This window comes from Anarrhichthys ocellatus, unplaced genomic scaffold, assembly GCF_004355925.1.
Source record: "Anarrhichthys ocellatus isolate YVR2014 unplaced genomic scaffold, GSC_Weel_1.0 scaffold11, whole genome shotgun sequence".
NCBI lineage: Eukaryota > Metazoa > Chordata > Actinopteri > Perciformes > Anarhichadidae > Anarrhichthys > Anarrhichthys ocellatus.
Window position 1 is genome coordinate 869,481 of NW_022280041.1, and position 13,091 is coordinate 882,571.

Consider the following 13,091-nt stretch of genomic DNA (forward strand, 5'->3'; position numbering starts at 1 on the left):
AAGATTTTCTTTCCAACATCAGAAATTTTGTAACATTGACAGTTTTTTGAGGTTGAACTGTTGCCAAAATAAAACACAGATTCTGTGTAAATGAATTCAGTCATGACAAAAAGGATTCAACAGGAGGGTGAACTTCAACACAAAGGCAGTCAGACATTTATCCTTTTTGTTTTTATCCGAATAATGCTTCAAATAAATTAAGATGGATTCTTCCCAAAATCCCACCGAAAAGTACCTCTTTTATTTTGCAGTAATGTTAAAACGTAAAAAAAAAAAAAAAGGAAACAAATCTCGGGCCACCGCAGCCTAAATATTCTTATATTCTTTGTTCGCTCAAAAAGGTGAGAAAATATGTCAAAATGTTTATAATGTACATATAAGACACGTCACAGGCTTTTGAATCAGACCGTTAAAAACGTGGATCTGATGACGGTTTAACATCCCGACGCCTCCGGAGGCAAAGAACCGTTTCCTGTTTCTGTACCGGCCGAAAATAAAAATATCCTTCTTTATCTTTTTGGCTGTCGTCGCTGGTTATAAAGGCAGACGGGATGGAGGGGAAGAGGGCGGACGTTTGGGGATTTGCTTCAAGCGGAGCTCCTCATGGCGCCGTACTGGGACATCAAACGTTTTGTTAAAACTCCCAACGCACACTGAGTGACAAACAAACCAGGGCTGTAAACACAGACGAGGAAGTATCAACTTTTGAAATGATTGAATGACTTTAAGTGAGAAAAAAAACACTTTTATCAGTTTCTGTAAATGTGAGCTAGTTTTCACCGTTTATATGATTATGAAATTGAATATCCGAGTTTTAGACTTTGAGACAAAAAAAAGTATTTGACAACTTTGAGCTCTCGGAAATTTACGATTCATTGTTTTCTGGCTCAGTTTTAGACGAAACGAATAAACTCTAATCTAAACATCCGATAATTAATCAGAAGAAGCCTCATCTGTAACCACGAAGCTCAGGATTAAAAGACGTGGCACGAAATATCCTCGTGTAAAAAACCGATTGGTGCACATGCTAAGACTTTCATCCTAAATGTGAGATAGAGATCACGTGTTGGTTTAGCAGATCTGTAAAAGAGAAACTTATGGAGCCGTTAAAGCCTTGAAAGATTTTTTTTATTTTAAACCTTGTGCACACGAGAAAAAAAGCTTCATCTTAGTCGCACAAAATATATTAAAATAAATATATCTTTCTGAGCTTCAGGACATCGTCAAATCGAGCAAAAACTGCTTTTTTTTGCTGAATATCTGTTTTTGCAAGTTATGAATCTTTTATTTATTAATAATAATAATAATAAACAAATACTGCAGCTTTAGAGTGTTTAAAGCTGTATTCAAGTTGTCAAACTTTAATTATCACACATGACTTCAGCATGTGCACCACGCAGTCACACCGCTTACAGCCGTTTCTGTTCTTAACGTACGCAGAGTTCTGGACGTTCACGTTCAGAGATTAATATTCATCGAAAGATTCCTCAGCGTTCCTGCTGCACGGGGCCCGAAAAACGACGATGATACGTCCAAATAATAATAAAAACAACAAGGGGAAGTCAAACAAACGCGGGATGCAGATTAGATGAGTGAATACTGAACAAAAAAAATGTAAATAATAAAAAATTGCATTTCCGTTGGCTACGATAGCGGTCAGTCTTTGAGTTCTTTAAGCACATGTTGAGTAGAAATGTTAAATAAAGACGTATCAGTGTTTTAAAGTGTGAGAGAGAGAAGAGGCAGACTGTGATAGTGTGTGTGTGTGTGTGTGTGTAGTGTGTGTGTGTGTGTGTGTGTGTGCGCGGTTGCAGCAGGGCACGTATGACCAGTGCGCTGCACCTGGGGCTGCAGCTGCGGTTACTGGAAACCTCTTTACGTCACCCGGAGCCGGTGACGAAAACCAAAGCATGCATATATGTGTGTGTGTGTGTGCGAGTGTGTCTGTGCGTCATCAAGATCCGCTGACAAAGAGCCCAAATGGGAGCACAGCGGAGTTAGCCTCGCCTAAATAGGGCTGCGTGACTTACTGCATGCGTTATGAGAGCGGACCGCATGACCGCGACATGTGTCTCTTCATGACGTGTGTGTGCATGTGTGAGCTTCACTTGCAGAGATTTCATGTCTGCGTCAGTCTTAGTGTTTGCATCCCAGTGTCAGTCTTTACTTTGTGCTTTTTTAGCTTTCACAGCATTTTGTGTGTGTGTGTGTGTGTGTGTGTGTGTTGCCGCTCTCCCTCGCTAACTTGAACTGTGCGACGGACCTCGTGAGGTAAAACTGAAAAGAGAACACGAGCCGGTCAAGCTTCCAAAAACCTCTACGAGCTACTTTCGTTATTAGTTTGTCATTATTACTTTTAAAGGGATAGTTCTGTTAGAACAAGATCGATGAAAGTCGGTGAATTGTCATTTTTTGCACTTTTTCTACGACAAACGAAGGATAAAACCAGTTTAGTGAACGAGCTTCTGGGTCGCTGGAAGGCTTTAAGCCAAGCGCTAGTTAGAGATCTTCAACTAGAAGCGCTCCGATCGCCTAAAACACTCTGTATCTTTATGAACTATCCCTTTAAAACATCCGTTATCTGCGAAGGAGTCGACCGTCGCTGCCGTGAAAGCAAACTACAGAAATGTATCGGAGTATTTGTGCCGTTTGCAAACAATAAATAACAATATGTGCTGCAGAGCGTGTGTTTGATGAGCTGGTACGGCTCCATAGCTCCCAGTTTATTAACTGGTAATCTGTTCAAAAAATAAAAGTACATTCTCTACAACTTTGTCCACAATGTGTAATAACTGTACGGTACCGTGTTGAGGAAGGATTATGCACGAGGAGGGTAAAAATAATAATAATAATAATAATAATAATAATAAGATAAAAATGAATATTATAAATTCAACATTTTTTCCAAGTAGGTACCTTAATGCCTTTGCCTCCCTTTTTAATACCGTACGGAGAACAAAGAGTCCGCTGACCGACGTCTGGTGGAGCGAGCAGCGCACACTGGCAGCACCCATCGTGATTTAAAAAACAAAGATATGCATATAAAAACACAAAAAATAAAAATCAGAGATGACGTACACTTAGGAAAAAATCTGCAAGCGTTTTTGTCATCTGTTGTTTATCTGCATCCAGTCTGAAGAGGTCAGAGGTCACCGGGGGGGGGGGGGCCAAAAGGTCACAGAGTCAAGTACCCGGAGGAGGAGGAGCCTCTAACGTCCCGTCGCTCAGTCTGAAAGAGAAGAAGAGGAAAAAGGGCGAGTTCATCTTCAAACGTCTTCAAACATCAACGCACAAATATTAAGTTTAGGATGTTAACAAATAATACTTCAAAAAAGGACAGACCGACAGACAGACAGCGAGAGACAAGCACATTATTTTTTATACAATTCAAATGTATTAATTTGTTCAAATTGTACAATAGTGAGAAAGTTCCCCAGAATCCGTCTAATGAAGTTAACCGACGTCACATTCCAGTAAGTCGCTGCTTCATAACGACCGTATGACAAGAGACACAAAAAGCCAGACAGAAAGACGAGAAGCAGAAATAAAAAGCCACGAAGAAGAAACGGGAGTCCCTGCATGTCTGAGAGGAACCGGAGCTCATTCGGGACCACCTGTGAAAGCTACGCTGAAGAGAAACCAAAGACCAGAGAGCACATAGCTCACGGTGTGGGAATCCATTCATTACTGATGGGACACAACATTTCCCTTTGAGTGGGCACCGCGGCGCGTTAGCACACTCTGCAGAGCTCAACATTCACCCCAATATCTAAACAAAACTCCACTTCTCTGCCTCAATAACGCTCAGGTGACAATCGCATGAATGCAAAGTAGAGGGCGGGGAATAATGCTTATTTTAAATATCGGTATCAATTACCAGGCTGGTCCCACACAAGCATTCGTAGCTATGCGGACGAAGAATAACACGGCGTCATTCGTAGATATTGCGCAAAATTATTTTGTACGTGAACGAGGAAGTATAAAGACCGCAAAAGCAGGTGGACGGTTCCAAACTGAAACTATCTCACAGCCAGACCGCTGTTCGATCCCCGGGTGAAACGAGACGTCAAAGTTGATGTTTTTGTTACGTAACTTGTGTACTTCAAAAAACGCTGCTTCTGTAGTTATTTTTAACCCAAACGACGATCTTCTTCTACACAAACTAAGTAGTTTAGTTGCCGAAACCTAACTATTTAAAGATAGCTTCCTCAACCCAACTAAGTTTTGTTGCCTAAACCTAAACACCTGCAGATTAACCTTATTGGCTGTAACATCCGTGTGCACACATGACGGTTAATAATTCTAACATCTGTGGGCATATCTACCGGTCTATTTAAGAGAGCGAGCAGCACACACTGGGTCCTGTTACAAGCATGCCTCGGACCGGCCCCATAAATCCACGCCGGGTCTGGAAATAGACCTGTAAATATAGACGGAGGCCCGGCTGTGGAGGTGGGAACGAGAGAGGGAGTAAAGGGGGAGTAAAGGGCAGCCTCGTCTCCTCTCACCTCTTACTGGTTTCTCAGAGAGATAAAGCTGCCTCACACTCCCACTAACCCGTTACGACCTCATAGCCACTTGGGGGAGGGTGGGGGAGAATAGGACAGCTTCCCACCGTGGTCGCTGACATGTATAAAAACAAAAACACGCGTGTATTCGGCCTTTCACAATACGAAGATTCTCTGATTTATTGCCACGTGACTGTTGGTCTCAGATAAATAAATGATGGCTTCATAGTTGCTCTGAGGAGTTCAGAATTGAATGTTTTTAACATAATCTGTTTAAAGCAAACTGTTTATTTGGGGCGAGATTTTAAATGAGACATGTAGAATATGTTTTGGTTAAATATCACAATTCTAAGGTTTGTTTTGGTTGCTTTTTTATGACAGAAGCGTTTGTCACACATGACGTGTTCAAGGACTGTCGGAAAGATGAAAATCTAACGATAATGACAGTTTTTACAGCTTCTGGCTGTGATAAACGCTGTAGTTTTGGCGATTGTTTAAAGACAACATGCTTTTCAATCCCGCCTGAACTATCTCAACAGCTGGACCGCTAAACGACATCCCGTCTTCAACCTTCAGCTGAACTCATGTTTATCTAAGGTCACGCTGAAGTTCCCCGACAGCTGGACGCAGATCTAGTCTCTCCTCCCCCCTACCCTCCTCTGGGTCAAGGATCCAGGTGTGTATCACCTGGATCAGTTCAACACCACAGCTGACAGGAAGTGCATTCCTGGGCGATGATGATGCGTTTCCTGGCGGCCCCCCCGCCGTGTGCCTCGACACGCCGCCGCCGCAATTACAGAGCCACATGAAAGGGGCCGCCGGCCACGACTCAACGCACACACACACACACACACACACACAACACAGACCGAGTGTGTGTGTGGATTAACATTTCTGAATGTTACCTTGAACTGCATTAACACACACTTAATAAACCTGCTGGCAACGGCTGAAAACAAAAAGTACACACAGACAGACCAACACACAGAATGGGATGTGCTTGAGCGCTTTGAGTGTCAGTTGATCTCTCACACACACACACACACACACACACAAACACACTTTCATCTCCGGTCAGCACTGCGATAAACAAATGAGTCAGCCGGCGTTTGCAGAGAATCCTGACTCATGCTCAACACACACGAAGCTAGACGGGGAAACATTCGGGGAGCACTAAGAGTTAGTAACACGCACACGTCTGGACTCACAGAAACAAGCGTGTATGAGGCCGTTAACGTGTCATTGTCCCAGAAATAATTACAATATTAATGTCATTTTAAGACCGCTTCATGCCCTCTGACATAACGATAATATAAAGGCACAATAATGCAGGTACACCCTTTAAAAGAGCAATTCACTATTAACTCTAAAAGGTTGTAATGTGAAAACAATATTAAGCAAATAAAAAATGAATGAAACAGAAGCACACAACCAGAACAACAAATACCGTCCAAGTCTTATAAAGTCAACATAGTATTTGCTGCGTATCAATTATTTACATTTAACTATTATTAGAGCTAGATGTGAGGATTATATTTGTCATTTATGACGGTAAATGTAAAACTTTTGAGGGTTTAGTCTGTTTAAAAGTCACATTTTGAAACCTGGGAAGTCATTTTTCACCATTTTTGTTGTTGTTGCACGTTTTAAACTATGTGAACAATTGAGAAAGTATTACCTGCAGAATAAAAGGATTAAAAACAGCAGTTGTCACAAACTACAGCGCCTCAATGAACATCTCCAAAAACTGAAAAACAATGGAGCGTCACTAAATCACGACGCTTTGGGTGATTCAGTCCACACTTGACCTCAGATAAACCTCAGTCCATTCATCGAGCTAATTGTCTCCCAGTCTGCTCTCACACACACGACCTCCAGATGAACCGCATATTGGTGCCACTTCCTGCACACCGGCCCGGTTATAGCCGAGACTTCAGTTCCCTGGACGGATGCCGTCAGAAGACGACTGTCTGGCTGCTCAAAGCGCCTGAACGAGATCATAGGGACGCCATCGGAAATAGATCTCACTAGAAGGAGCTGCAAATTGATATAATGCGACTAATAATAGCACGCGGCACTAAGGAGTTATTTTGGATTTTCAGAAAAAACATTTACTCACATGGAAGCAAGACACTATTATCTGGCTGCTGTGTAAACTCCCAAATAAGAAAAATATGCCAAATATGATTGTGAAAGTAAAACAAAGCATCTTTAAAACAGCTTCCTGACACTTTAAACACACGCTTGTATTTACTCACCCTTTGTTGTTGTGGTCACCCCGTCAGATTTGGTGAAGTCTATACTGGCGTAGGCGCCGTTCTCCGGCACCGACGTTGCCGCTGCCGTCGAGCTCCCGTTGCTGTCACCGTCTCCAGCGCTGCTCCCGTCCTCCCTCAGCTCCAGGGCGATGTAGTTCAGCCCGTTCTGGTAGCCCACGGACATGTTCCGGCACATTCTGCCAGAGGAGGAGGTCCCGGCGGCGGTGGTGGCCATTTCCATGGCTCTAACTGGGGCATGGGGAGCCGGCAAGTCCCCCAGACCCTCCATGGACACCCACATGCTGTCGAAAGAGGCCGAGCTGGCCCACCTGGAAGCCTGACCCTCCGTTACGTACGAGCCGTTGGAGGCCGCAGTGTTGGCTAGTGTCGGGTGGGTGGATGAGGATGCGGGGGCCGGTCCTGCTCCAGAGGGGGTTGAATTAGAGGAGGAGGTAGAGGAGAACGTCTCCGAGCTGTGCCTCCTCCTGCCTTGGGGGTCCGCGCGAACCACCCTGGGCTCCAGCTGTTGCGTCGGCGGTGGAAGAGGGGGAGAAATGGAGGAGGCGGCGGGTGGAGCGTGGCCGTAATGTTCCTCCATCACGCAGAGGTGCTGCAGCATGGCCGTGGGGCTCGTTTGCGTCCTCTCTCCTCTGCTGAGGTTGAACGTCATGTCCGTGTAGTCGTCCCCCATCGACTTCCAGTGCCCTCCGGCGGAAGCTCCGGGATTGGTAGCCAAGGGTCGGATGTAGCTGGGTGGGTTCCAGGGGGCGACGAGGCTGGGTCTGGGCGACGACTGTTTTTTACCCAAACACCCGGCGCTGTCCTGCTGGTCCGCCACCGCCGCCACCTCCACACTCATGTAGTCCTGGTGAGGGGAGCGACTGTGGGCACTAGACCCCAGGGAAGGTGCTTTGTCTTGGGCAGAGAGGGGATAAGCAGGGGGCTGTTGTTGATGGGGGTAATGATCCCCGAACTCAATGTTGATGTACTCCCCGGGACTTGAGGGCCTTTCAGATGAGCCGACAGCGGCGGGGACCGAGGTGGAGCTGCCGGCCGACGTCGTGGTGGAGGGCTCGCTAACTCGCAGCGGACCGTGGAAACTCCTCCTGCCTAGCGGGAGGCGGTTGGGCCTCGCGGCGCGGCGGTCGGCTATTGCTGCGGTCGTATGGTGCGCCCCATAAGGCGGGGGTGGGTGCGAGGGGGTGGAGGTGTTGCTACCTCCTCCGCCCTTCTTCTCCGGTGTCAACATTGAAGCCGTGGCGACAGATGAATAGACGTGCTTGGCGGGAGAACTCATAGGAACATACTCCCCGTACTCTTTCTCATCTCTGTCTCTGGTGGGAGCTTTGTAGGAGCGAGGGAGGGAGAAATAAGGGCTGTAAGACTTTGGGGTGCCCTCGGGTGTGCCGGGCGTGTAATAACCGCCGTTACCTTCATTTGAGAGCTTGCGCTCTGCGCTGCTGCTGCAGTAAGACATGTCCATATACTCCCCGTTCTCGGGTCTCTCCGCTATGCTGTCACTCGCACCGGCGCCTGTCGTGCTGGAGCTGCTGTGAGGGCTCGGGGAGGCTTGTCCTGGGAGCATCATCATGTAGCCGTGGGAGTCTGAGGAGGATTGGGACTGGTGGTGGTGGGCTGAGCGGGGGCCTAAAGCTGGACTGTGAAACTGAGGGGATTGGGAGACGGGGTGGGTGTAGGAGCCGGGTTGCATAGGCATGTAATCGGGAGGCGTGTCTCGCGGCGAAGCAGCCACGCCGCACAACATCGGCATGTAGCCGCTGTCTTCCTTGGCAGAGGTGGAGGAGGAGAGCGGAGGGCGCTCGCCACCGGCCTCCGTCCGAGAGAGCGTGGAGGGACGGCTCTGCTGGCTGTGCTCGGAGCAGGAGCTGTAGTCGGAGCGGAGCGAGGAAGAGGAGGAAGACGGCCCGCCGCGGAGCAGCCCGCTGCCAAACGGCAACACAATATCCGACCCCTCGTCCAACGAGAAGTTAGTCTGGGTCATTTTCTGGTAGACAGCAACCCCAGAACCGCCGGTGGCGCCGCCGGCCGTTCTGGAGAAAGAGTGCGCCCTCCTCCTCAGCGATGATGATGAAGAAAAGCGGTCGTCCTCCGTCGTTGATGTGCTCTCGTCCCGCGGCGTGTCACCACCGCTGTTGTTTCCAGAGCCCCCGCTGGTGCCGAAGACCTCCCGGTTCCAGCCCATCGCCATGTAATCGTTCAGACAGTTCTCTTCTCTGATTGGCGGGGTGTTGCCGAGAGAGTCCGGCGTGTTGCTGCGCACCCGGAAGTACCGGAAGTCGCCGGGACTGGAGCCGTACTCGTCTGAGGAGTTGAAGCCGCCGTCGGACGGGGAGCCGCATATCGAGGCGCTCGACGGGCGGGTGAGCGTGTCGGAGACGGAGCCGTGGCCGCTGCTGGAGGACACGCTCACCGGACTGGTGGTGGAGGGGAAGTGGGACACCGGCAGCGAGGCGGAGCGGGCGTGGTAGGTGGACGCCGACCCCGGGACGGCTCTGACATAGCGTCCGCCGACCGTGCTTGTGCCAGCGTTTCCTGTGGCGACACCACAGACGCCGCCGCTGCTGCCACCGCCTTCCTGGCGCCCGTGGTGTGCCCGCGTAGAGTTGAGGTGCACCAGACTTCCTGTGGCGGAGCGGAACGGCCGGTTCATCGTCCCCTCGCCCTCGCTGGACGTCCGGAAGCGATAACCACTAGCCCCGGAGCTCTTGCTTGACGGCGGCGTGCCGACGACCGACTCTGTCCTCGACCGCCGCTGCAGCCCCGTCTGGCTCGGCGGCAGGTTGCCCAGGTGGCGCCGCGTCGTGATGAACGGCATCGGGTTGGAGCCCGACGACTGGCTCTTGCTCCTGGGCCGAAACTCAGCGAAAGCCTTCAGGGCTTTCATCGTCTCCAAGATGGTCTCGTGCATGTTTTGGGCCACGACGGAGTCATCCACCTGCATCCATATCTCCCCGGGCCCGATGGAGGAGGAGCGCCCCACCTCGATGAAGAAGAAGCTCTCAGAATGTCCACAACGCCTGATGTTCATCAGCTGGAGGTTCACACAGGGAGTCTCAGAGTTCAACTTCACCAGGTGAACGGTTTTAGTCGAGAGGCATAGCCGGTAAACACCTGTGAGGTTTTTAGTTTGTCCCAGTCCTTTAGGTTTCACATTCACCTGCCACACCTCTTTAAACACTGTACCAGGTGTGACCGTACCGTAACCATCGTCCAGATCATCAGAATCCACGTGCCCTTTTTTACCCTCGTTCATCAGCTCGCTGACAGCCACATACCAATCCTCTTGCTCCTGCTCGTTTTCGGCCACTATGGCAAAGTACTCATCCTTGGTGTAAAGGGCGATGAGGTGCTTGTTTTTGGAATCCGCCCTTTTGTTCACCGTGAAGCACTGGTAGAGGTAAATAACCCTTTTCGGGGGAGAGGCGGCGGCGACCGCTCCTCCGCTGCCGCTCGCGGCAGCCACAGCAGCAGCAGCAGCGGCGGCAGCGGAGCGCAGGCTGCTCCTGAACTTCTTCTCACTGTCGTAGTACTCCAGGCGACTCGGTCCGAGGCGGCTGGCGGCCCGGAGCACGAAGAACCTCTTGTGTCCGTGTTTCTGCTTTCTCAGGTAGCCACATTTTCGAATATCGTCCACCACACTGTCCGCCGCGGTGTTCGCGACGCTAACGGCCGCGTACACGTGGCCGCTGCTACTGCTGCCGCTGCTAGCGGTAGTAGCAGCAGCAGCAGCAGCGGGGTCCTCGGAAAGATGCTGCTGCGGAGCCAGCTGGTGGTGGTGGTGATGCGGTTGATCCTTTGGCTGCTGGTGGTGATGCGGTAAATGTTGATGGAAGCGAGAGACGCTACCGCTACCGCCGCTACCGATGTTATTAATTAACGGAGAAGAAGAAGGGGGTTCCCCGTCTCCGTCCGCAGCAGATTTAGTCCCCACGTCCACCAACAACATCGCCGTTTTGCCCTCCTGGTAGTTCGTGAAATTCGCCATCAGAGGAACACAATAAAAAGGTCACTTTACCAGCAAGCTAATCCGAGTGGACCTAGAGACCCCATTCTTGTTTTTCGTGGAGGAGTCCTGGCTAGGCCAGCTAACGTTGACTCTCTACGGTCCTCGTCCTTTTCTCTTCTCCCGAAAACCGGCTCTGTTGTTCGGTCAAAAAAATAGTCCCCACCTCGTCCTTTTTTCCTCTTCCGGAAGCGGAGGTAATCCAACGCGGACTTTTTTTTATGACAAAATAAATCGCACCGTGTGCAACATGACCAACGCTCGAGCCGCGTTGACTATAATCTAGCTAGCGCGGTTAGCAATGCGTTGCCTTCTCCTCCTGTACACATCTCTACCAGAGCACAAACAACACGTGACCCTCTTGCGTCACGCACCGAAACGGGAGGAACAAAAGAGTGGAGCGCGGGCTGTGATTGGCTCAGTTGGTTTTTTGACTGACGTTCGTCTCGACCAATTGCTATGCGAGACATTATTAAGTGCCTCGCGGCGTCAGATAAGTGTGGTCAATCACGTCGCGCAGTCTTGTTGAGGTAAAAAATAAAATAAAATTTAAAAAAATATATATATATATATTTATTTATATATATATATTTATTTATATATATATATTTATTTATTTATATATGTATATAGATAGATATTTATATATCTATCTATATCTATATCTATATATATATAGTATTTTAAAAGGTATTATTATTATGAAGTCATTACACTGACATCAAATAAAAAATAATACATTTATGAAAATACTATACAAGTACAATTTTGAGGGAGGTACTTGTAACATTACTCTACTCTAAATATGAGTATATCCCTTTCATGCAGCTTTATACTTGTACTTGTACCTAGATATTGTACTTTTTAACACGTTAAAATCCTCCTTTGTCTCCTGTAAATAAAAGCTGATTTAGTGACATTAGATCTTTTACTTATAGACTGAAGATACAAACAGCTCCTCAGTGTTCGGACCCCTCTCGTCTGCAGGTTTTGGCCTTAAGATTTATTATCTTTTTTTAATGTAAAGTTCTTAAAATATTAGAGAAAATGTGATTTTGAAAATGTGGTATGATCCTGAAATTAGTAAATGTAGTAAATCATGTTTTTAATGACAGAAATAGTTTGTTTTGACTCTAAAATGAGTGCTCTAATCCTGATATTACTTACTGAGTTACATCTTTTTCAATTTGGACCATAGATGTGAATTTATGTTGAATTTATTTACGTTGTGGCTCTGGAGCTGATTTCTGGAAGATTGGTGAGATTGTAAAGTAGTAAACAACAGTAAAGAAAGCAGAATATCATAAATAGACATTCATTGACATAAAGCCATGTTTGTTTAGCTTCTATTTAGCATTTTTATGGACCTTCTATATTCTTTATATATTTCTCTCCTCTCGTCCTGACTGGATGTTGACACAGCGCCCTCTGCTGGTCGGAGTGGCGCGTTACAACAACCCAGTTGCTGCCTATTGCGCTTGCAACAAAGGAGCAGAGCCAACAAAGCTGAAACACACACACACACACACACACAAAGGAGAGCATGCTTCCTTTTGTTGCAGACTCGGTCTGTTATTTCAGAACGAGCACAGTTGCTGCTGTTGACAATTTAAACAGACACACAGTTTATTTGTTCAACTGGCAACAAATTGTTCAATTCTGCACATGTTCAAACACGTTTTTTTTGTGATCATTCACTCACCATGCCAACTTTAACCTCTATAATACAGTGAGTGCAGTGAGTATAAGTGCTTACAGTGTATATTTCATGTATTTTGAAGTAGTTGTGGTAAACTGGAACCACTTCAGTTGTAAAAACTGCAGATTTCTTGCAGCAAATATGTTAAAATGTCCATTTATTTCGGGATTCTTTTATTTTCAAAGTGGCTTTATTGACATTAAAGTTCCAAAAAACAATGTTGCACAACATTACGATTGTAATCCGGTAATCACAGCTCTGTAAACTGTGACACACGACAGCTTGTTGGGAGCCCTTCGCTGTCTGTCGGTTGCACGACATGTAAACCACACACGAAGTCAGAAAAAGAGCCGATACGCTTTCCAGCACAACCAGTAGCTGTCTGCTCAGTAACTATTTAACTTGCATGCAGATACATGCTTGTTCTGTCTGTTAAACGGTGTTAAACAGTGATTCAATTAATATTACCGGATAAATGGTGCATTAAATAATATAAAGGGACATTTTTAATTCATAGTTAAACACACACTACACACGTGTGTTCTGTATTCTGTTCACCTGTATTCTCTTCATAATGTTAGTATTGATGTCCTGATGCCACG

General features: G+C 47.2%; 1 protein-coding gene across 1 annotated transcript; it reads right to left on the reverse strand.

Annotated features, from left to right (window-relative positions):
* Positions 1-6: 6 nt before the first annotated feature.
* irs4b (insulin receptor substrate 4b) lies at positions 7-11,136 on the reverse strand. Its single transcript, XM_031851382.1, has 2 exons — positions 6,767-11,136; positions 7-3,229 (listed from the first exon to the last, which is right to left on the reverse strand). Exons 1-2 carry the CDS (start codon positions 10,770-10,772, stop codon positions 3,225-3,227), a joined length of 4,011 nt encoding a protein of 1,336 aa, XP_031707242.1. The 5' UTR covers positions 10,773-11,136; the 3' UTR covers positions 7-3,224.
* Between the last annotated feature and the right edge of the window lie 1,955 nt (positions 11,137-13,091).

What these genes read in the sequence shown, in the direction of transcription:
- irs4b (XM_031851382.1), bottom strand. Translation starts at nt 10,772, where the DNA reads ATGGCGAATTTCACGAACTACCAGGAGGGCAAAACGGCGATGTTGTTG.